Source organism: Colobus angolensis, unplaced genomic scaffold, assembly GCF_000951035.1.
Source record: "Colobus angolensis palliatus isolate OR3802 unplaced genomic scaffold, Cang.pa_1.0 Scaffold27, whole genome shotgun sequence".
In the NCBI taxonomy this organism is placed as follows: domain Eukaryota; kingdom Metazoa; phylum Chordata; class Mammalia; order Primates; family Cercopithecidae; genus Colobus; species Colobus angolensis.
The window spans coordinates 15,213,864-15,236,451 of NW_012115932.1; the positions used below are offsets into that span (position 1 = coordinate 15,213,864).

At 39.1% G+C, this 22,588-nt stretch overlaps 1 protein-coding gene and 1 pseudogene across 1 annotated transcript in view; both read left to right on the forward strand.

Moving 5' to 3' along the window:
- The window catches only part of RANBP17 (RAN binding protein 17), a 428,836-nt gene that overhangs the window by 355,859 nt on the left and 50,389 nt on the right, over positions 1 to 22,588 (forward strand). Inside the window, exons 23-24 of the mRNA XM_011947772.1 lie at positions 11,025 to 11,239; positions 12,848 to 12,986. Coding sequence (XP_011803162.1) covers positions 11,025 to 11,239; positions 12,848 to 12,986 — 354 coding nt within the window. The remainder of the gene's footprint in view (positions 1 to 11,024; positions 11,240 to 12,847; positions 12,987 to 22,588) is intronic.
- LOC105515867 overlaps positions 21,624 to 22,588 on the forward strand; it is a 5,523-nt pseudogene continuing 4,558 nt past the window's right edge.

Consider the following 22,588-nt stretch of genomic DNA (forward strand, 5'->3'; position numbering starts at 1 on the left):
AAGGCCGAGGCACATGGATCACCTGAGGTCAGGAGTTCGAGACCAGCCTGGCCTACATGGCGAAACCCCATCTCTACTAAAAATACAAAAAATTAGTCAGGTGTGGTGGCGGGCACCTGTAATCCCAGCTACCTGGGAGGCTAAGGCAGGAGAATTGCTTGAACCTGGGAGATGGAGGTTGCAGTGAGCTGAGATCACACCTTTGCACTCCAGCCTGGGCGACAGGGAAGACTCTGTTAAAAAAAAAAAAAAAAAAAGAATTACAACTTTATCCTTGAAGATACACATTCTTTAAGGAAAATACTGCATAGTATGACCATATTTACATTTTTGAGAAACCACTTTGATAGCGTTGTGGTAGGTGAATTATTTGATGTAAAGCTAGAAGAGAAAGGAACAGAATTAGGCTTTTTTTGGTTTGGTTTTGTTTTTTGTTGAGACAAGATCTCACTCTGTCACCCAGGCTGGAGTGCAGTGTCATGATCATAATTCGCTGAACCCTCGAAGTCCTGGGCTCAGGTTATCCTCCTGCCTCAACTTCCTGAGTAGCTGGGACTACAGGCATGTACCACCATGCCTAGCTATTTTTTTTTTTTTTTTAATTTTAAGTAGAGATAGGTCCTCACTATGTTGCCCAGGCTTTTCTCAAACTCCTTACCGCAAGCAATCCTCCCCCTTCAGCCTCCCAAACTCCTTGGATCACAGGCTTGAGCCATCACACCTGGCCAGAATTGTTATTTAAATTAGCATACAATGTTAGTAGACATAAAATTATGTCTACTCTTCCTTTCCTGTCTCAACATGATTGCCTCCTATATGATAATATGATTTTACAAAATTTATATTATCATACAAAGAAAAGTATACCAGTTCTTGGGAATTTATAGAATGTTGTGTACTACTCTAAGACTATATGTAGGATCCTTGCCATCTTGCCATCTTCAATATAGTTTTCTTTTTGTTACTATTCAGTCTGGGACAAGACTTTCCCCAATACCTAATTCTATTGTTTGCACATGAGATCACTCAAGAAGTGGTTGCATCTGACTGAGAGACTAGAAGTAGGTTTTGCTGGTAGCCACCAGTTAACAATTGTGCATCTAGTTGAAATTCCTTTCAACAAATAAGAAAAAATATATAATGATTTCAAAATAAACTCTGTAAGCTTTAAATACTGGGAATTTTTTTTTTTTCTTTTTCAGTTACTTGGTTATGGCTCTATGGAAAAGCAAGAATTATAAAAATTCCATAACCTTTGTAAACTCATTTCTATTTTTCTTCTAAGGAAATAATCTCATGATAGAGGACAGCTAACTACAGCTAAAGATCCTTGATGTTACATTATCCATAATAGTAAAAACTGGGAAAACAAACAAAATGCTACAAATAGCAAAATGCTCGAATAACACAGAAGAATATGTCAGTTCGGTGGAATACATTGCAACCATTAAAAATTATCTTTTCAGGTTACCCAGCTTATGGAAAATATAAATAATACCATATCAAGGTAGAATTCAAATTTTACCTATGCTCTAGGTCATGTTAGACTTCTATATACATGGCAACAATTGAAAGAAAACAAACTTCAAAATAGTTTGAAATATTGAGGTTGCAAGTTAATGTTTTTAAGATTTTTATATCCACTAATATGCTTATAAAATAACCTATACAAAATCTTTTATTCATAAAAGGTAGTGAATCATACGTAAATCTGTAATTACATTATTGGACAACATTACTCCGAGAGTTCGGAAACAAAATTACATCAGTGCTGAAATTCCATCTTCTATGTCAGCAACTTATGCTGCAAAGTTAAGAAAGGTATGGAACCACCATAAGCATACAGCCTGGGGTCCACTTGTACTACCATGTCTTTCTCTATCATGTTTTTCTGTACCTATCACTTTCTTTCCCATCTTTTTTCATCCAAAATAATTTTTTTTCTTTTTTTGCTTTTCTCTAACTATAAAATAATATACTCATGGGCGGAAAAGATCCAGCAAAGTTATTTCAAAATAAACTCTGTAAGCTTTAAATTTTTCATTTTTCACTTGGTACAGGAAAAGAAAACCCCCCATTCATCACCCAAAGTTAACCATTATTAACAGTTTAGTGTATGTACCCTTCTATGCTTTTTATGCGTACATACACACATATTTTCCCAAACATGATATCATGTGTGCTATTCTGTAATTTGTTGTTTTTTATTTATATTATGGTCATTGTTCTATGTTAACATATATAAATCTACCTCTTTTTAAATAGCTGCAAAATATTCCATTTTATGGTCACACTATAATTTATTAATCGTCTTTAGCTGAACATCTGCTTTTTCATTATCATTCATAGTGCTTCAGTCAATAACTTTGTACATTCAGCTTTGTGAGTTTCAGTCATTCATTCAACAGATGTGTAGTAAGAACAGCAGGTGCTGTTACAGGCTCTTTGGATACCTCAGTGGGCAAACCAAAAAAGAAATTAACTAGCAATTAGAAAGTAGGCTGGGCACAGCTGCTCGTGCCTTGTAGTTCTAGCACTTTGGGAGGCTGATGCAGGAGGACTGCTTGAACCCAGACGTTTGAGACTAGCCTGGACATCACAGTGAGACCCCGTCTCCATAAAAAAATTAGAAAAGAAAAAGAAGGTAATAAGTGCTATAAAGAAAGAAAGAAAGAGAAAAAAAAAAGAAAAGAAAAGAAAGAAAATAGATTAGGATAAGGGGGCATCTAATCCCAGAGAGTGAAACAACAGAAACACTAATTCATTGCTGGTAGAACGCAGAATGGTGCGGCCACTTTAGAAGACAGTTTGGCAGCTTCTTATGAAACTAAACATAGTCATTGTAAGATCCAGTAATCATGCCCCTTGGTATTAACCAAAGGCATCAAAAACTTATGGTCACACAAAAACATGTACACTGATATTTATAGCAGCTTTATTCTCAATTGCTAAAACTGATTTTCTTCAGTAGGTGAGTGGATAAGTAAACAACAGTACAACCAGACAATGGAATGTTATTCAGTGCTAAAAAATAATAATAATAATAAAGCTATAAAATTACAAAAAGATATGTAGGAACCACAATGCCTCTTACTGAGTGAAAGAAGCCAATCTGAAAAGCCTTACATACTATATAATCCCAACTACGTGACATTCTGGAAAAGGGAAAACTATGAAGACAGTAAAAGCTCAGTGGCTCCCAGTGGTTACAGGAGAGTGAAGGATGAATAGGCAGAGCAGAGGATTTGGGGGTCATTGAAACTCTGTGTGATACTATAATGGTGGATGCATGTTCATTATACATTTGTCCAAACCCATCGAATGTACACCACCAACAGTGAATGCTGATGTAAACTATGACATTGGCTGATAATGGTATGTCAATATAGGTCCAGATTGTAACAATTGTACCACTCTAGTGGGGGATGTTGATAGTAGGGAAGCTGTGCATGTGTGGGGACAGGAGATGTATCGTAATCGCTGTACCTCTCTCTCAGCTTTGCTGTGATCCTTAAACTCCTTATTGTTAAAAAAGAAAAAAAATACACACACATCTCTTAAGTGCCAGGGATTTAGGGACATGTTACATTATTAGAGTGGTCAAGGTAGGCCTCGTTGAAAATACGACATTTGAACAAAGACTTCCAGTAAATGAGGGAGTTAGTCACGTGGATTTCTTGAAGACCATTCTAGGCTGAGGAAACAGCAAGTGGTAGCGTCTTAAGGCAGGAGTGTATCTGGCATGTCTGAAGGGCAGCAAGGAGGTCAGTAGCTGAAGCAGAGTAAACAAAAGGAAGAGTAATAAGAACAGTATCATATAAGGCCTGTAGCCCACTAACGTCACTTTGACTTTAACTCTAAATAAAATAGAGGACCTCAGGAACATTCTGAGCACAGGAATGACATGGCCTGACCTAAGTTTCTAAAAAATTACTCAGGCTGCTATATTAAGGGTAGACTATAGAGGATTAAAGGTATAAGCAGGGAAGTCAGATAAGACAATATTGCAGTAATTCGGGCAAAGTTTGATATTGGCTTTGAACAAAGTAATAGCAGTGGGAGTGGTCAGATTCTGGATATATTATGAAGGTGAGACAAATCAAATTTCTTGATTCATTGGATGAATGGTAGGACAGAAAAAAATGTAGTCAAGAGATTTGAACACAAGCAACTAGAAAGAAGTAGTTGCCATCTTCTATGGAGATGAAGAAGGCTAAGATGGGTGTGGGGGACCAAAGTTCCATTTTGGTTATGTTGAATTTGAGATGTCAATTAATATCCAAGTGGAGATGTTGAGTGCCAATACGGATTTTTGATTCTGGAGTTTGGAAAATAGGTCTAGGGAGTCCTTTGATTCATTCAGTGATATTTACAGCTGCAGAACTAGGTAAGAACTAGGAATGAGTGTGCTTGCTTCATCAACACACCTACTAGGACTAAAGGTGAGTGTAAATATAGAGGAAGACTTAGGTTTGAGTGCTGGTGCACTCCAATGTTGGAAGGTAAAAAAGAAGAAGGAACTGGCAAAGAAGATTGAGCGAACACTGAAGAAAATCGAGACAATGTGTCTTGGAAGACGAGGTGGTCACCTATGACCTATCAAAAGTTGCCAGTCAAGTAAGATGAAGACTAAGAGTCAACCACTACATTTCGCAACCAGAAGTCACTAGTAACCTTGAAAAGAGCACTTTTGAGTGGAGCGGGCATAAAAGAGAATGAGAAGAGAAGAAATGGAGACAATAAATTGAGCAATATCTAACAGAGGAAGTGAGGCCAAGAGGTTTACGTTCTTTTTTTTTTTTTTTTTTCATGGAAGAGACAATAGTGTGACTTGTATTCTGATGAGAATGAGCCAATAGCAAACAAACAAGATTGCATAGTAGAGAAGGGCAAAAATTGTTGGTGACTTGTCCTCAAGCACATAAGAGAGAGGAGATGGGAACTAGTTGGACATGTTGAGGGATTGACTTTTACTAAAGACAGTATATATGAGTGCAGATGCTAGTAGAAAGCTATAAATGGTAGGGAATGTTAGTATTAGAATATAGAAATTGATCTACACACACACACACACACACATATATTTTTTCAAGACGTCTCACTGTGTCACTCAGGCTGGAGTGCAGTGGTGTGATCATGGCTCACTGCAGCTTCAGCCTCTTGGCTGAAGTGATCCTCCCACCTCAGCCTCCCAAGTAGCTGGGAGTAATGATGCATGCCACTACACCTGGCTAATTTTTTGTAGAGATGGGATTTTGCCATGTTGCCCAGGCTGGTCTCAAGCTACTGGGCTCAAGTGATCCATCCCCTTCAGCCTCCCAAAGTGCTGGGATTACAGATGCAAGCCATTTCACCCAGCCTTTTAAAAATATTTTTAATAAATGTTACCAAATTGCCTTCTAGAATGGTTATACTAATTTTATATTCCCAACAATTTTTTTATTTTCCTACATCCTTATCAACACTGCATTGTGTTATCTTTTTCAATCTGAAAGGGAAATACTATATTCCCTCCAGCCTTTACAGCTTCAATTCTGTCCCAAACCATTTATGTCCAGAGACCTTGGCTGGTTTGCAGAGAGACAAGAGTGGGTTGAGTAACCTGAAGTAAAAGAACGTCAGCAAGTTGCAGTACTCTTCACATAACTGCGCCTTCCAATGATGAGTGAAGACATTCAGCCTGTACAGTTGTCAGCTAGCTATCACATTCACTTTAAAATTTTAGAGACTGGCCAGGCGCGGTGGCTCAAGCCTGTAATCCCAGCACTTTGGGAGGCCGAGACGGGCGGATCACGAGGTCAGGAGATCGAGACCATCCTGGCTAACACGGTGAAACCCCGTCTCTACTAAAAAAATTCAAAAAACTAGCCGGGCGAGGTGGTGGGCGCCTGTAGTCCCAGCTACTCGGGAGGCTGAGGCAGGAGAATGGCGTAAACCTGGGAGGTGGAGCTTGCAGTGAGCTGAGATCCGGCCACTGCACTCCAGCCTGGGCGACAGAGCAAGACTCCGTCTCAAAAAAAAAATAAAATAAAATAAAATAAAATTTTAGAGATTAAAAAAGAAAAAGAAAAGGTAAATCAATGTGATTGATTGATTGCTTTGTAAGCCAAGAAATAACATTGTTTATACTGTTAGTTTCTCCTGGTATAAGATACTACTGTGGTATATCTTATCCCTTGCATCACTTTTCTAAGTATTTTGAGGCATAGCAAATTGGTGGAATGGGAAGCAAACAGCAAAACTAATCCTCTGCAGCTAATTCTCTATTGAAGAAACAGAGGAGAGGCTGTCAAATGATAGAGTATTGACCTTACTTTGAATTGTGTAAATGAAAAGGACTAGAGGGAAGTGACATTATTTTATATCGCACACACTCAGCTTCACCTCCTCCTCTTTTCAAGGCTATAGTTCCTCCAAATGTGAACTTACAGGCCATTAGACAAGAGAAAAAAAATGAACCCCAAGTACTGTGTATTGTCATAGTTTACGTTTATAGAGCACTGTGCCAGCTACTTTACATATGCTGTCTCCTTTACTCCATATAAGAGCCTTGTGAATTATAGGTGTTGTTATCCTCATTTTGTAGATGAGGAAACTGTGACTTACATAAGTTAATAATCTGCTCAGATACCTAGATAGTAAGGAAAGGTCTAGGATTCAGACCAGGTCAGTATGAGTCAGAAGATCACACTGTGAATCACTACCTTCTGTACTATATATTTATCTTCTGTTACAGTATTACCTTATTATGTAGTTCTCCAGCTGAGGCCTGTGAAAGAAAGCCATTCTTCTTTGGGTAGTGGGGGTCTCTTCTGAAGAGGAAGACATCCTGGAGTCAGTCACTTAGCAAAAAGGATGGATCTCAGGAGAAAAAATAATTTAAAAAAAAATACACCTGAGAGTCGGTCGCAGATGAGCAGAAGATTTGACATCTTCCTATGTGTATCCCTCTTTAAAAGTACATCTTCAGAGTTGTCTAGAAGGGTACTTGTGAGTGCTAGAAGCTAATAACAACAAAGGCCTCTCCATGAAGGACAGAAAGTGGAGGTGAAGGAGAACCCCAAGCAGTTCTCTTAAGCTAATAATGAGGAAAATATTTCTAATAAGCCAAATTATGTAGATCAGGAATAATTATCTGTGCTCATTTCCTAGTTGTTTTCCCACATTATTTAATGAGATTTCTTATACTGCTACAGCATGTACAAGAGTAAGAATGGGAATTCCAAAGTACTTGTGCCTCCATTCCCCATTATTGCCTTTGGCCAGGTTAACCATTCAGTTCACAGCATTCTTTTACCCTGAGCCCCAAGATAGCCTCAGCATCTATCTTACCCAGCTTAAGGATGTTACAGTATCTCTTTTCCCCTCCCCAAATTATGGCATATCTGCTCAGTAGGAAACAGAGTTTTTCCTTTTAGTTCTAGCCTTTGAAAGTCTGTTTTATTTCATTAAAGTATGACTTATTTTTGTGCTGCTACAGTAGTACCAAAGTAGCAGCTGTTACTGGCTTTAGTAGCTGCTAACCTGGCAATGCCATCATCTCCTAGCTGTCCATCAGGGCGATATAGATCTCCCTCTTAGGAAGGAAATGCTGACACGGAAGGAGTAGAATTTTCTAGGTGTGGAGCGGAGCAGGGAGGACAAGGAGGGACATCATATCTAGAGAGGAAGATCAAAAGCAAACCTAAGCCCTGTCACTTTTGTTTATACTAATGTGAGTCTAACTCCTAGATTTTCAGCTTTTTGAGGGCAGGATCAACAATTTCAGTAAGTATTGCTGAATAATACATATTGAATAAAGCTGCATTCCAGTAAATAAGTGGATAACATGGCCAAGTCTTCTTTTCCATAGTCTTTTATAATCACCATGGAATGCTGAGGCACTTGAGCAAAATGAGGTAGTTTCCTATTTCAAAAGTATTCATCATTCTACTGTTGCAAGGTCAAAATAGTATATTAATTACTGTCTTAACCCATTTATGCCTAGTGTTCCATTATTAGGACGCTAAGCTTGTGGGAGTTATTTGTATCCTGTTGCTCAAGGTCATCTCCAAGATCTGATTTTTCACACAAAAAAATTTGCAACATTCGGTGTAAATGGGTTAATACAGATGTGTCTGACATAGTCCAAAAAGCAGGACATATATGCCAAATTGCAACATATTAATATAGAGATAACAGTTATGATTCTAGATAATGCTTCTTGATGATAGATTATCCAGTCCTTTACGGATTTTTTTTTTCCCATCAGGCAGTTCTTGGCCTGCCTATTTCATCTGTTGCTACAGCATATAGGACCTTTACTTTCCCCATAAGGATATCAGCATAAAAAGGCCCCAAAAGTTTTCTCACTTTTACCTTGGCCTTCCCACTTCCCAACAAACACAAAACCAGTGAAAATTACCAAATAATTTTGGCTCTTTTCATCGCATGGGTATACAGTGCTGTTCTTTCTTGGGAAAGGGAAGGAGAGAAAATGTCTAACGTTGGTTTAAATTGAATTTGAGGCAAAGGTAGAAAAACAGTGGTTTAGAACTGTTCTTTTCTGGAGTACTTGACTTTCTTAGACATTCATGCCTTTGCGCTTTATCTACCCAGAGTACACTCCTCTTTTTCCAAGTCCGTGTGGCAACTTCAATTATCCTTTAAACTTAACCTGTTCTGTGAAGCCTTTCCCCCTGCCTTCTGGCCAAAGGAAAGTTAGCCTCTTTTTCTGTTCACATAACATCTTGACATACTTCTCCGATGGCATTTGTCACATTGTATGGAATTATTTATTTACAGATCTATTTCCCCCAACAGACTGAACTCCCTCAGGGCAGAAATTTTATTGTATTCATTTGTTTATACCAACACCTCACACATAGTAGCTGTTAAATAAATGCTGTCATATTGAATTGAATCTTTATGCAACTATTATATCTCTCTAAGGTAAGTTACAATGAGATCATGAAAGAGGGTACAGTGTTTGATATGGAGTAAATTACAAGATATGCTTCAGCCTTCTAGACACTGGTTTTGTCATTCAGATATATAAATTATAAGCAAAGTCACATGGACTTCTAAGGCTACACAGAAGAAAATGTGCATATAGAAATGCTCCACATACATGGAACAGACCAAGGCAGATCAAGAAGAGGGAACTTTTACCCTGCGCTGGTCCTGTGTTTCATGCTCTGCTAGAAGTATTGGTCCTTCTTAACCTCTTAGTACACGTGGAGTTACCATAATATATATATGAGTCAAGCTTCAAACCAGGAAAAACAAGCACGATAATACTTTTGGAATGGATAACTTATTTTAGAAATTAGACCTTATACAATCTTAAGCAAAGATGGGGAAATAGGGCCAAAGCGGGGAGTTGAAGGTTCAGGGGAAAAAAATCACCGATCAGCCCTCCGGAAATAATGGCATAGTTGGAATTTGCAGGGAAATCTAGAAACCAGGCACATTTAGGTGCTGGAGTGGAACTATGCAAGGATAGGGGTGAGAAGGTAGCTGGTGTTATGGTATAGAAGTCAGTAGAAGGCTGTTGCCTCTGCATAGCTATTGCTTCTGTAAGTGTGCTACCACCTGTTTGGTGGTGTGCTTGGAGATACTGGTCAGCAGGGTTGGTAGTTCTAGATACAAACAGAACAAGGAAGCACAAGGACAAAGTGAAACCAAGCAGCATTTCTACCTCTTACTCTCACCACCCCTAACCACAGCAACCTTCAGAAAGTCATGGCAGCTACTGCACTCCCAGCATCCAAATCTCACACAAATTTCTCTTTTGGCCAATTGTAGCCCACATCCATAAAGGGAAGTGGATTCTAAGAAACTTAATTCTTGTTAGCTAAGTTGACATGGTATAAGCCACTATATTATACTTCTAAATTTTGTAAATTGAATTTAGTTTCAATTTTAGAAGCAATACTCATTTGACCAGGAAAAAGCAGAGGTAAGAAACATATATTACTTTATATTTTTTAAAGCAGTATCAAGTATTGCCTGGTAACATACTAACTAGCACACATTTCAGAAACAAATTATTGATTGTAAATGCTAACTACTACAGAAGATTTTAAGGTGATCATACAAACATTTCTTTGTCTTCTGATGGTCAACACAGAATTTAAGTACAATTTTTAAAACATCTCTTGAGATCTTCTGAAGAAGGATCTAAGAAGAAAAAGGAAGTAATATTTACTGTACACTGCACCAAGAACTTCTGTGTGTGTTATTTCATTGAATTCATGTACCAAACCTGTGAGGCTCCTAAAAGTGAAGTAAATCAAGATCAAATTCAATCAAATTCATATAAAAGGTTACATCTCAGTCAGGTTATCTTTTTCTCTTGACTTAGTTTTATCCTACTTTTTAAAATTTTTTACTGACAGGATAACACATAAAGTAAAATGAACTAATCTTTTTTTTTTTTTTTTTGAGATGGAGTCTCGCTCTGTCACCCAAGCTGGAGTGCAGTGGCGCGATCTCAGCTCACTGCAAGCTCCGCCTCCCGGGTTCACACCATTCTCCCACCTAAGCCTCCCAAGTAGCTGGGACTACAGGCGCCTGCCACCACGCTCGGCTAATTTTTTGTATTTTTAGTAGAGACGGGGTTTTACCATGTTAGCCAGGATGGTCTCAATCTCCTGACCTCATGATCCGCCCACCTTGGCCTCCCAAAGTGCTGGGATTACAGGCGTGAGCCATGACACCCGGCCAATGAACTAATCTTAAGAGTACAACTTAATAAATTTTCACGTATCTGTGTATACATCTGTGTAATTACCATGCAGATAAAAATATAGCACTTTTCCAATATCCTTGATTGATTTTTCCTTGGGCCTTTTGTACTTCCGGGTAAATTGCCATATGTATTTATATTTTTTATTACAATGAATAAAAAAAAATTCTTAAAAATATGCTGGGAGGAAGTGAACATTCGCAGTAAAGTAAGAATGTTAAATAGTGTGTCCCATAACTGCTTTGAATGACATCTACTTATGTCACTTTCTCTTTCTGCTTTTACCCTAAAACAGGTAATCAGATCCTGTCCCTTGGGAGCCTCTCAAAAGATCAGATTTATCCAATGAAACTCAAGGGCATCTCCATCTGCTATTCAGCTCTCAAGTCTGCCTTGTGTGGAAATTATGTCAGCTTTGGCGTCTTCAAGTTGTATGGGGACAACCATTTTGACAGTGTACTCCAGGCCTTTGTCAAAATGCTGCTGTCAGTGTCCCACAGTGACTTGCTAGTAAGCAATCATGCATCATGGGAGTCTTTGTATGAAATGTGAAGTAATACCACCATAGGCCTGGAAGTGTTATAATGAAGTCCAGGGAGTTAGCCTAGAACATTTTATGTTTTAAGACAGCATACTTGATCTAACTTACAGAATTTGGAAAACTATAGTGGCTTTTTTTTTTTTTAACATCTCTGCCTGATTATACAGAAGCCAATATGTGCCCAATGTAGTCGCAGTAATTACTTAAGTAACATAGCCAAATCATGCTCAGGCTTCGTTCAGGCTTTCCCACCTGCTCCCGCCCAAGGTTACGAGTAAAATCTGGAAGGCCTTTGTTAGTGAACCTGTGTAAGAAATGCTCCTTGATCTCCTAGTACTAGTCCATCATCTTCCACCTTTATAAACTAATCTTCAAATGGCCACATCTCAAGCCAAAGTTATTAAGCTTCCTTATAGTAGAATGGAATGATCATTGAAGGATATGTCTGTTAGACAGAAATTACAAAATAGAAACTTGAGTCACATCAACCATATGTTAATATCACCTCATTGAAGAGTTACTTCACTACAGTTAAAATCCACCAAGACAACTGGTGTGGTTCCAAGAATTTTTCTCTAATTTTTTTATTCTAGTAGTCAAGTAAACCTTCAATCCAGTAATTCTCAAACTTGAGGGTGCATAAGATTCTCTTAACTTGTGTGTTAAAAATGTACATTTCAGGGCCTAAACTAGAGCTTGTCATTTAGTGAGTCTGAAGTGGGAATCAGGCAACTGCATTTTTGGCAAGCACCCCAAGTGATTCCTATTGAGTTGGTCTTAACGTCACTTTAAGAAATGCTCCTCTGGTTTCTCTCTTTTTTTTTCTTTTTTTTTAGAGGTGGGGTCTTGCTGTGTTGCCCAGGTTGTTCTTAGACTCCTGGGCTTAAGCAATTCTCCTGCCTCAGCCTCCCAAGTAGCTGGAATTACCAGCATGAACCTCCATGCCCAGTTTCTCTAATTTATCCAAAAAATCTCAAATGCAATCCAAACCAGTATCAAAGAAACACACTTGCAAGTAATTCAAGTAACACACTTGCAAGTGTGTTTCTTTGATACTGGTTTGGATTGCATTTGAGATTTTTCAGGTATCTTTCTCATGCACTTATCTTTTGCCTGTAGTGTATGGTAAATATTAAGCCCTTTACCAAATTATTATTTAGTTAAGTGGGTTAGCATTATATTAATACAACAGACTATGGTGCCAAATCCCATTATAACAGCAAATGTCTTTGTGTTTAAAAAACCAACCAAAAAAAGGTTTCCTAACCACTGTTAAGCACTGTTCAGTGTTAAGTATTCCAATCCAGAAAAATAATTCACACAGTCTTCTAAATGTCATATTGCAGGGATTTTACTTTTAAGTGCTAACCATGTAAGGTAAAGAGATCAAGAGATTCCTATCAGAACCCCTTTAAATGCTGGATTGGGACTCATTATGTCATTTGCTCTATATATTTATTGACCTTGTGTTTAAATAAGTTTACAATTTCCACTATTATAAATGACAATTTTCACTGGACTGTAACATGTATTTTTCTTCCCTGTGGTTTGACATTTAGTATGTCTCTGTCTTGCAGCAATACCGGAAACTGAGCCAGTCTTACTATCCACTCCTGGAATGTCTCACTCAGGACCACATGAGCTTCGTCATCAACTTAGAGCCTCCTGTACTCATGTATGTTCTCACATCTATCTCAGAGGGACTCACTACTCTTGGTAAGGATCATAGAGGACATTGTTTCCATAGGAAAAACTTGATTATGGGCTTTTAATGTATGTGATTATTGAGACTATCATCCTACAAAGGGGGAAAAGGTATTGTGAACCCAAACTGAAAGATTATTTCATAACCATTACTTGCAAGTGGGAAAAATGTATTTCTTCATATTTTGATACATAGTCATGTTTTCATCAGCTTTACTGAGGTATAATTTACATATAATGAAATTCACCGATTTTAAGTGGACAGTCCAATGAGTCCTTGTACAAATGTGTACATGTACACAAACATAGCCACCGCGACCAATGTGTAGTACATTTTCATCACCACTAAAAGCTCTTTTTTCCTCCTTCTAATCAATCCCTTCCCCCTACCTCTCACCCCAGGGAACTAATGCCTGCTTTCTCTCACAATACTTTGCCTTTTCCAGAACTACATACAAGTGGAATTATATAATATGATGTCATTTGTGTCTGGCTTCTTTCATTTAGCATAGTGACTTTGAGATTCATTCACATTATTTTGAAAATCAATTAGTTTATTCCTTTCTGTTGCTGAGTATTATTCCATTGTATGGATTATTAGTTTGTTTATTCACCAGCTGATGGATATTTGGGTTGCTTTCATTATTTGACTATTTTAAATACAGCTATTATGAACATTCCTATACAAGTATTTATGTAGATAAATTTTTTTAATTTCTCTTGGGTACATACCTAGAAGTGGGATTTCTAGGTTATATGCTAAGTGTATTTTTAACATATAAGAAACTAACAAACTGTTTCCCAGAGTGACAGTGACAGCATTTTGCTGTCAACAACAGTATATGAGGATTCCAGTTGCTCTGTATACTTGCCAACATTATTAATGTCTTTTTCATCTTACCCATGACAGTGGGTGTGAAGTAGAATCTTCAAGTTGACTAATCTTTTATTCTGTGATACCTAATCTTCTATTAATACTGTATTTGGGGCTGGGCGCAGTGGCTCAGCCTGTAATCCCAGCACTTTGGGAGGCTGAGGCGAGTGGATCACCTTAGGTCAGGAGTTCAAGACCAGCCTGGCCAACATGGTGAAGCCCCATCTCTACTAAAAATACAAAAAAGTTAGCCAGGCCTGATGGTGGGCGCCTATAATCCCAACTACTCAGGAGGCTGAGGCAGGAGAATCACATGCACCCAGATGCACCCAGGAGGCATAGGTTGCAGTGAGCTGAGACTCACTGCACCATTGCACTCAGCCTGGACAACAAGAATGAAATTCTGTCTCAAAAAAAAAAAAAAGATTTTAGCTGAGCACGGTGGCTCGTGCCTGTAATTCTAGCACTTTGGGAGGCCAAGGCGGGTGGATTACTTGAGGTCAGGAATTCAAGCCTAGGTTGACCAACATGGTGAAACCCTGTCTCTACTGAAAATACAAAACATTAGCCAGGGGTGGTGGCACTTGCCTGTAGTCCCAACTACTCGGGAGGCCAAGGCAGGAGAATCGCTGAGGTTACAATAAGCCAAGATGGCGCCATTGCACTCCAGCCTGGGCAACAAGAGCAAAACTCCATCTCAAAAAAAAAAAAGAACTGCGTTTGTTTTCATTTTAGATATTATATTTTTATTCTCTAGAATTATTATTATTATTTTTTAAGACAGAGTCTCACTCTGTTGGCCAGACTGGAAGCGCAGTGATATGATCTCATCCCACTGCAACCTCCACCTCCCAAGTTCAAGCAATTCTTGTGCCTCAGCCTCCCGAGTAGCTGAAATTACAGGCTTGCGCCACCATACCCAGCTAATTTTTGTATTTTTAGTAGAGATAAGGTTTTGCCATGTTGGCCAGGCTGGTCTTGAACTCCTGACCTCAAATGATCCGCCCACCTCAGCCTCCCAAAGCACTGGAATTACAGGCGTGAACCACCATGCCTGGACTTCAATATTTTAATATTGAATTTTTAAATATTTTCCATTTTCTCCTCATCAGGTTTATGTTTTTTTAACATTGATCATATGTATAAGAGTTATAATAGGCCAGGTGCGGTGGCTCACACCTGTAATCCCAGCACTTTGGGAGGCCAAGGCAGGCAGATCACAAGGTCAGGAGATTGAGACCATCCTGGCTAACACAGTGAAACCCTGTCTCGACTAAAAATACAAAAACAAAATTAGCCAGGCCTGGTAGTGGGCACCTGTAGTCCCAGCTACCCAGGAGGCTGAGGCAGGAGAATGGCATGAACCCGGGAGGCAGAGCTTGCAGTGAGTCAAGATCATGCCACTGCACTCCAGCCTGGGCGACAGAGCAAGACTCCATCTCCAAAAACCAAAAGATTTTTAATAGCTGTTTTAAGGTCCTTGTCTACTGATGTGATTTCTGGATCTGTTTCTATGGATTTTTCTCCTTATCGGTCATGTTTTTTTCATTCTTAATATAACTTGTTATTTTTGAATGTGTGCCAGACATCATGAATTTTACATTTTGAATTTTCTCTGCTAGATTTTGGTTTTTATTTTTTGGAGACAGAGTTTCGCTCTTGTTGCCCAGGCTGGAGTGCAACAGCGTGATCTCGGCTCACTGCAACCTCCGTCTCCCGGGTTCAAGTGTTTCTCCTGCCTCAGCCTCCCGAGTAGCTGGGATTACAGGCATGCACTACCACACCCAGCTAATTCTGTATTTTTAGTAGAGACAGGGTTTCTCCATGTCTAGAGACCTCAAGCTGGTCTCGAACTCCTGACCTTGGGTAATCCTCTCGCCTCAGCCTCTCAAAGTGCTGGGATTATAGGCATGAGCTACCACACTCGGCCAATTTTGATTTTCTTAATGTGGATTTTATTCTATCCTGCAGTTGAATAACTTTTGGATCAGTTTGACTCATTTGAGATCAGATGGCAACTCTTATTTTGGAGTAATTGGGCCCCACCACTAAAGTGTTATCCCTGTGAGGACACTGCAGTGCTCCATGTGCTATGAAGTTCCTCCACAAATGATTTCCAGCTTGTAATCTTCAAGAATTATTTGGCCTATTGCTTTTCAGTGGTTCTTTCCCCAGCCTTGGGAGTTTCTTCTCATACTTTTTTTTTTTTTTAGATGGAGTCTCTCTCCGTCGCCCAGGCTGGAGTGCAGTGGCGTGATCTTGGATCACTGCAGCCTCCGCCTCCCAAGTACCTAGGATTACAGGCATTTGCCACCACGCCCAACTAATTGTTTTGTATTTTTAGCAGAGACGGGGTTTCACCTTGTTGGCCAGGCTGGTCTCAAACTCCTGACCTCAAGTGATCTCCCAAAGTGCTGGGATTATAGGCATGAGCCACTGCGCCTGGCCTCTTCTCATACTTTTATAGGTCACTGTTCAGACAAACACTGGAGAGGACTCCCCTGGAGATCTGTAGAACTCTCTTACATAGGTCCCACCCTCTGGTACTCCCTGCTACAAGTTTTAGCTGCTTTAGCCTTCCCAGATTTCAACCTTTTATTCTCCAACTCATTGAGACTGCTTGGCTTTGTTTGGGTTTTCCCTTACTAGCCTGCAATCTGGAAACTGCTGTGGGCAATAAGCTTGAGCAATTGTTTTCCTCCTCACTAGTTTAATGGTCCTGTACTGCTTGTTGTACAATAATTGAAAACCCTTGTTTCGTATAATTTGTCCTGTTTTCTAGTTGTTTGGCAGGAGGGCAAATTCTCATAGCAGTTAATTCTTCATGGAATAAGAAGAAATTCTGTCTTCTATTATTACAGTTTAGGTTGACATTCTTTTATCTCACATCATAGTAATACTTGAAGATTTTGAATTAGTTGCAGGTAGCTATGTTATTTTCGACATGTGATCTTGTTAAGACTTAGAATCTGCATTTTAACAGACTCTCAAGGGCGTCTTGACAAAGTGGCATTATGAAGGGAATACTGAACTTGGATTTAAGTCCCAGCACTGCCACTTACTACTTGTGTGACCATGGGCACATACTCTGTGCCTGCTGCTGTCATAGGTGACATGTGGATTCATGTGGATACTTGACTGTTTTCATTCTCAGAACCATTTGTGTACCAAAAGCAGGTTAGGTACTCTGAGAGCACTCTTTATTCTTATTTTCTACTTATTTTCTACTTTATTCTTACTTTCTACTTGTAAGTTTCTGAAGGGCAGGAACAGTCTATTACTACTTTACTTCCAGTTCCTAGCACTATAGTAAGTGCTCAATAAATATTTACTGAATGCATTAATTAGGTAATATTATTTTCATTGTACAAATGAGGTAAGCTGTGGCTCAGAGAGGTGAAACAATTTGCCTAAGATCATAAAACTAATAAGTGAATGACCTAGGAGTCATTCAAACTCTAAAACCCATTCTTCCTGACCACACTACCCTGCTAGATCTACCTGATAAAGGTCACAGCTTTGACAGCTAGAGGCCTGGTAGAGATTATTTTCTTTGTGGTTTTTTATTGGTGGTTTTATCTTCAGCCTCTTGTATTGTTGCAAATTCACGTTGTAACCACTGGATAACTCTGGCAAGTGAGTTGGGCCCTGTGTCATTAAGAAAGGGGACTATTTAGAATGTTGAAAGTAACCACTTGGATTTTTCCTTTCCCAACAATTATATATTTTAAAAAGAGGAATTTATTGGTATTGTTTGGATTATAGGCAGGTTTCATTTCTGTTGTTGCCTTGATGGAAAAAATGAGGAGGTACAGAAAAGTTGAATCAGTGATAGAGTGATGACTTGCCTAATATTCCGAAAATGATTAAAAAATTTTTGGTTAATTTCATTCATTAGCATTTTTAATTTCATGCTATCTTTTTAATCATCCATCCATTCTCTGCCCACCCTAACCCCAAACTCTTAAACACAGACACCAAGTACAGTGTCTTTAAAAAGCTGCTCGTACTGATGGCTCTGAATTCCTTCATTCAGTAATTATCAGTTGTGCATATACTATATACCAAGTACCTTTCTAAACCTTGGCAGTACTGAAGGGAATAAGACAGATAAGATTTCTGCTCACCTGAAAGCTTGCATTCTAGTGGGAAGAGACAAGCAATAATTGAACAAGCAAATACACATACCAAAAAAAAATCAAGTCATATGCACTAAACAAAGAATTAAAATTGGGTGGTGGAAAAAGAATAAGTCAAGATGACTGACTGAAGACATCAGACACCTGCTCTCTCCTGAAGGAAGAACCATAATTATGAATAGATAATCTTATACCTCGAATAGAACATCTAGAAGAGAAGACTAGAGTCCTATAAAGAACTCACAGGAAACATTCAAGGCACAGAAAGAGAAGGAAGCAAGTAGCCAGCTCAGCCAAGATTGGCCAGAAGCCCAGAGAGGCTCAGTATTGCAGAGAAAAGGGTAAATAAGAGAACTTAGGCAGTCCACATGCCTGCCACAGACTACTGCAATCCTAATCATATGAAAGCTTTTCTACCCTTATGAACTCTTAACATTAGCATGAGCAGTGATTTGAAGACCCTGTAAAGGCATTGCACCAGCCAGGGAACTTGTGCTGGGTCACTCACCCTTCTAGACCTGAACAGGTACAGCAGGGTACCATTTGAGGAGTGCAGCCATCACAGGACTGCATCTGACCCTGGTAACCACAGCCCCTGTATCTCCACGTCCTGAGAATTCCTGCTGACATTCCCCAGTGTCCACCCAGAGAGCTGCACTCACCCAGCCTGCACCACTCAAGACCCAGAGGGTCATCCTACCACTCCTACTTCCATCACCCATGCTATATGGGCCACCCGAGGACCCTAGAATCTACTCGCCCACCCAGCCCACCGCTGCTGCTACCAGCATATGTGCAAGCCACCTGGAGGCCCAAGAATCAGCTTGCTCGTAACTGCCAACACAAGTGCCAGCCTGTACCACCCTGGTGCACAAAGACAGGCACATTCATCCCACCATTGTCAGGACTAGGGCCTGAAGACTGAGACCTACCTGGCTTCCCAGCTCCCAGCACAAATTTGCCACAGCTTCCACTAATAACTGTACCCTAACCCTCCAAGAAAATTATAGACAGCACTAATTCTACTTACAGCCAAAGAAATAATATTACACACTACACTACTGCATACATCCAGAATCAAAGCCAAAGTGCCCTACCCAACCAATACCACAGATACTTCTTCAGGAAAAATGCCTCCCCTATGAAAGTAAATTCAAAAGTAAGAAAAAATGACTGTTAAACTGGATGGGCGGATATCAACATAAGGCCACAGGAAACATGAAAAAGCCAGAAAATATGACACCGTCCAAGGAACACAGTAATTCTCCAGCAATAGATCTTACTCAAAAAGAAATTTTCAAAATACCAGATAAAGAATTCAAAATGTTGATTTTAAAGCAGCTCAGTGTATCATAAGAGAAATTTGAAAAACAATACAAATACAATTCAGGATATGAATGAGAACATTACCAAAGAGATTTAAAAAAAATAAATAAATAGAAATTCTGGAACTGAAGAATTCATTGAGGAAAATACAAAATACATTTGAAAGCTTCAACAATAAGCTAGATAAGGCAGAAGAAAATCTCAGAACTTGAAGACAGGACTTTTTCAAATCCAGTCAAACAAAAAAATTTTGAAAGAAAAAGAATGAACAAAGCCTTCATGACATATGAAACAACATAAAGTGACTGAATATTCAAATTGCCAGCATCCATGAGATCAAAGAGACAAAGGATTAGAAAGCCCATTTACAGAAGTAATAGAAGAAAATTTTCCATTTATTACAAGAAATGTAGACATTCACATACAGGAAACTCAGTGATCCCTAGGAAGACACAATGCAGAAGGGTCTTTTCCATGGTACATTATAGTCAGAATATCTAAAGTAAAACTTAAAGAGCAAATCCTTAAAACTGCAAAAGAAAAGCATGTAGTTACTTATAAAAGGAACCCCATCAGGCTAACAGTGGATTTCTCAGCAGAAGCTTTACAGGCCAGAAGACAATGGGATGATATATTCAAAGTACAGAAAGAAAAACTGGCCAAGAATACTATATCCAGTAAAATTAACCTATGTAAATGAAGGAGAAATAAAGTCTTTACAAGAGAAGCAAATGCTAAGGGAATTTGTTCGCTACCACTAGACTGCAGCCACAAGAAATGCTCAAGGGAGTCCTAAACCTGAAAACAAAGGATGACATTTACCATCATGAAAACACACAAGAGTATAAAATTCACTGGTTAAGCAATCACACAAAGAGAAGAAAGGACTAAAATGGTACCACTACAGAAATTCACCAAACCACAACAATTAGTAAGAGAAAAAGACAGGAAAAAAGAATATGTAAAACAACCAGAAAACAATTAACAATATGACAGGAACAAACTTCCACATACCAGTAATAGCCTTGAACATAAATGGATTAAATTATCTAGTTAAAAAGATATATAATGACTGAATGGATTAGAAAAAAAAACTTGATCGAACTATATACTGCTTACAAGAAACTCACCTTAGCAGTCAACACATATAGAGTGAAAGTAAAGAGATGGAAAAAGATAATCCACACAACAAAAACCAAAAGTGAACAGGAATAGCTACCCTTTTATCAGATAAAACAGACTTTACATCAAGAACAAAAGGGGGAAAAAGACAAAGAAGATCATTATATAATGATAAAGGGATCAATCCAGCAAGAGGATATAACAGTTCTAAACAGGTGTGTACCCAACACTGGAACACCTGGATTTCTAAAATGACTAAATTTGAAGAGAGACACTACAATATAATACTAGTGGAGGACTTCAACGTCCCACTCTCAGCATTAAACATCATCTAGACAGAACGTCAACAAAGACACTTTGTATTTAAACTGGACTTTAGACCAGATGGACCTAACAGAGCTACAGAATCTACTCAACTACAGAATATACATTCTTTTCATCGGAGCATGGAGCATTCTCTAGGATAAACCATATGTTAAGCCACAAAACAGGTCTCAACAAAAATTTTTTTTAGAGACAGGGTCTCACTTTGTCACCCAAGCTGGAGCACAGTGGCATGGTCATGGCTCACTGCAGCCTTGAGTTCCCAAGCTCAAGCAATTCTCCTGCCTTAGCCTCCCAAGTAGCTGGGACTACAGGCATGTGCCACCAGGCCCAACTTTTTTTTTTTTAGAGACGAGTTTTTGCTTTATTGTCCAGGCTGGTCTCAAACTCCTGGGCTCAAGCAATCTGCTCACCTTGGCCTCTCAAAGTGCTGGAATTACAGGCATGAGCCACCGCACCCAGCCCAACAAATTTTTAAAAATTGAAATCATATCCGGTATCTTCTCAGACCACAATGGAATAAAACCAGAAATCAATACCAAGAGGAACTTGGAAACTATACAAATAAATGGAAATTAAACAACTCGCTCCCAAATAATCATTGGGTCAATGAAAAATTATAGTGGAAATTTAAAAAAACTTGTTGAAACAAATGAAAATGGAAACACAGCATACCAAAACCTGTGAGATATAGCAAAAGCAGTGCTAAGAGGTAAGTTTATAGGCCTGAGCGCCTGTAGCAACGACGGCAGCAGCGGCCCGGCGGGATCGGTGGGCGGGGCTGCGGTGTGAGCTGGCGTCCCGGCTCCCCTCCTCCTGCGCCCGCCCCGCCACTGTGATCGGGTGGAAGTTGGCGCTGGCCAGATGGAAAAACTAATGACAGTCTCCAAATTGACCTCCATCTGTACCATGAGCGCCAGTGCTTCAGCATTGGAAAAAGATTGGTCCAGAACAGTTTCCGGTCAATGAGCACTATTTTGGATTAGTCAGTTTGGGGAATACCTGCTACTGCAATTCAGTTCTTCAAGCACTTTATTTTTGTCGTCCATTTCGTGAAAAAGTTCTTGCATATAAGAGTCAACCTAGGAAAAAGGAGATCCTTCTTACATGCTTAGCAGATTTCTTCCATAGCATAGCCACTCAGAAGAAAAAGGTTGGAGTAATACCTCCTAAGAAGTTCATCACAAGATTATAGAAAGAAAATGAGCTTTTTGACAACTGCATGCAACAAGATGCCCATGAGTTCTTAAATTACCTACTAAATGCAATTGCTGATATTTTACAAGAAGAGAGAAAGCAGGAAAAACAAAATGGTCGCCTACCTAATGGTAATATTAATAATGAAAATAATGACAGCACCCTAGACCCAACGTGGGTTCATGAGATTTTTTTCAGGGAACATTAACTAGTGAAACCAGATGTCTTACTTGTGAAACTAGTAAAGATGAAGATTTTTTAGAACTTTCTGTTAACGTGGAACAAAATACATCAATTACTCACTGCTTAAGGGCTTTCAGCAACAAAAAACTCTATGCAGTGAATACAAGTATTACTGTGAAGAGTGTCACAGCAAACAGGAAGCACACAAACAGATGAAAGTTAAACTGCCCATGATTCTAGCTCTACACCTGAAGAAATTTAAATATATGGATCAACTTCATTGATACACAGAACTCTCTTACCAGGTAGTTTTTCCTTTAAAACTTCATCTATTTAACACTTCAGGTGACACCACCAATCCAGACAGAACGTACGACCTTGTTGCTGTTGTGGTTCACTGTGGAAGACTTATTTGTAGATTTGCTTCATATGAAAGTATGGAGGTGTGT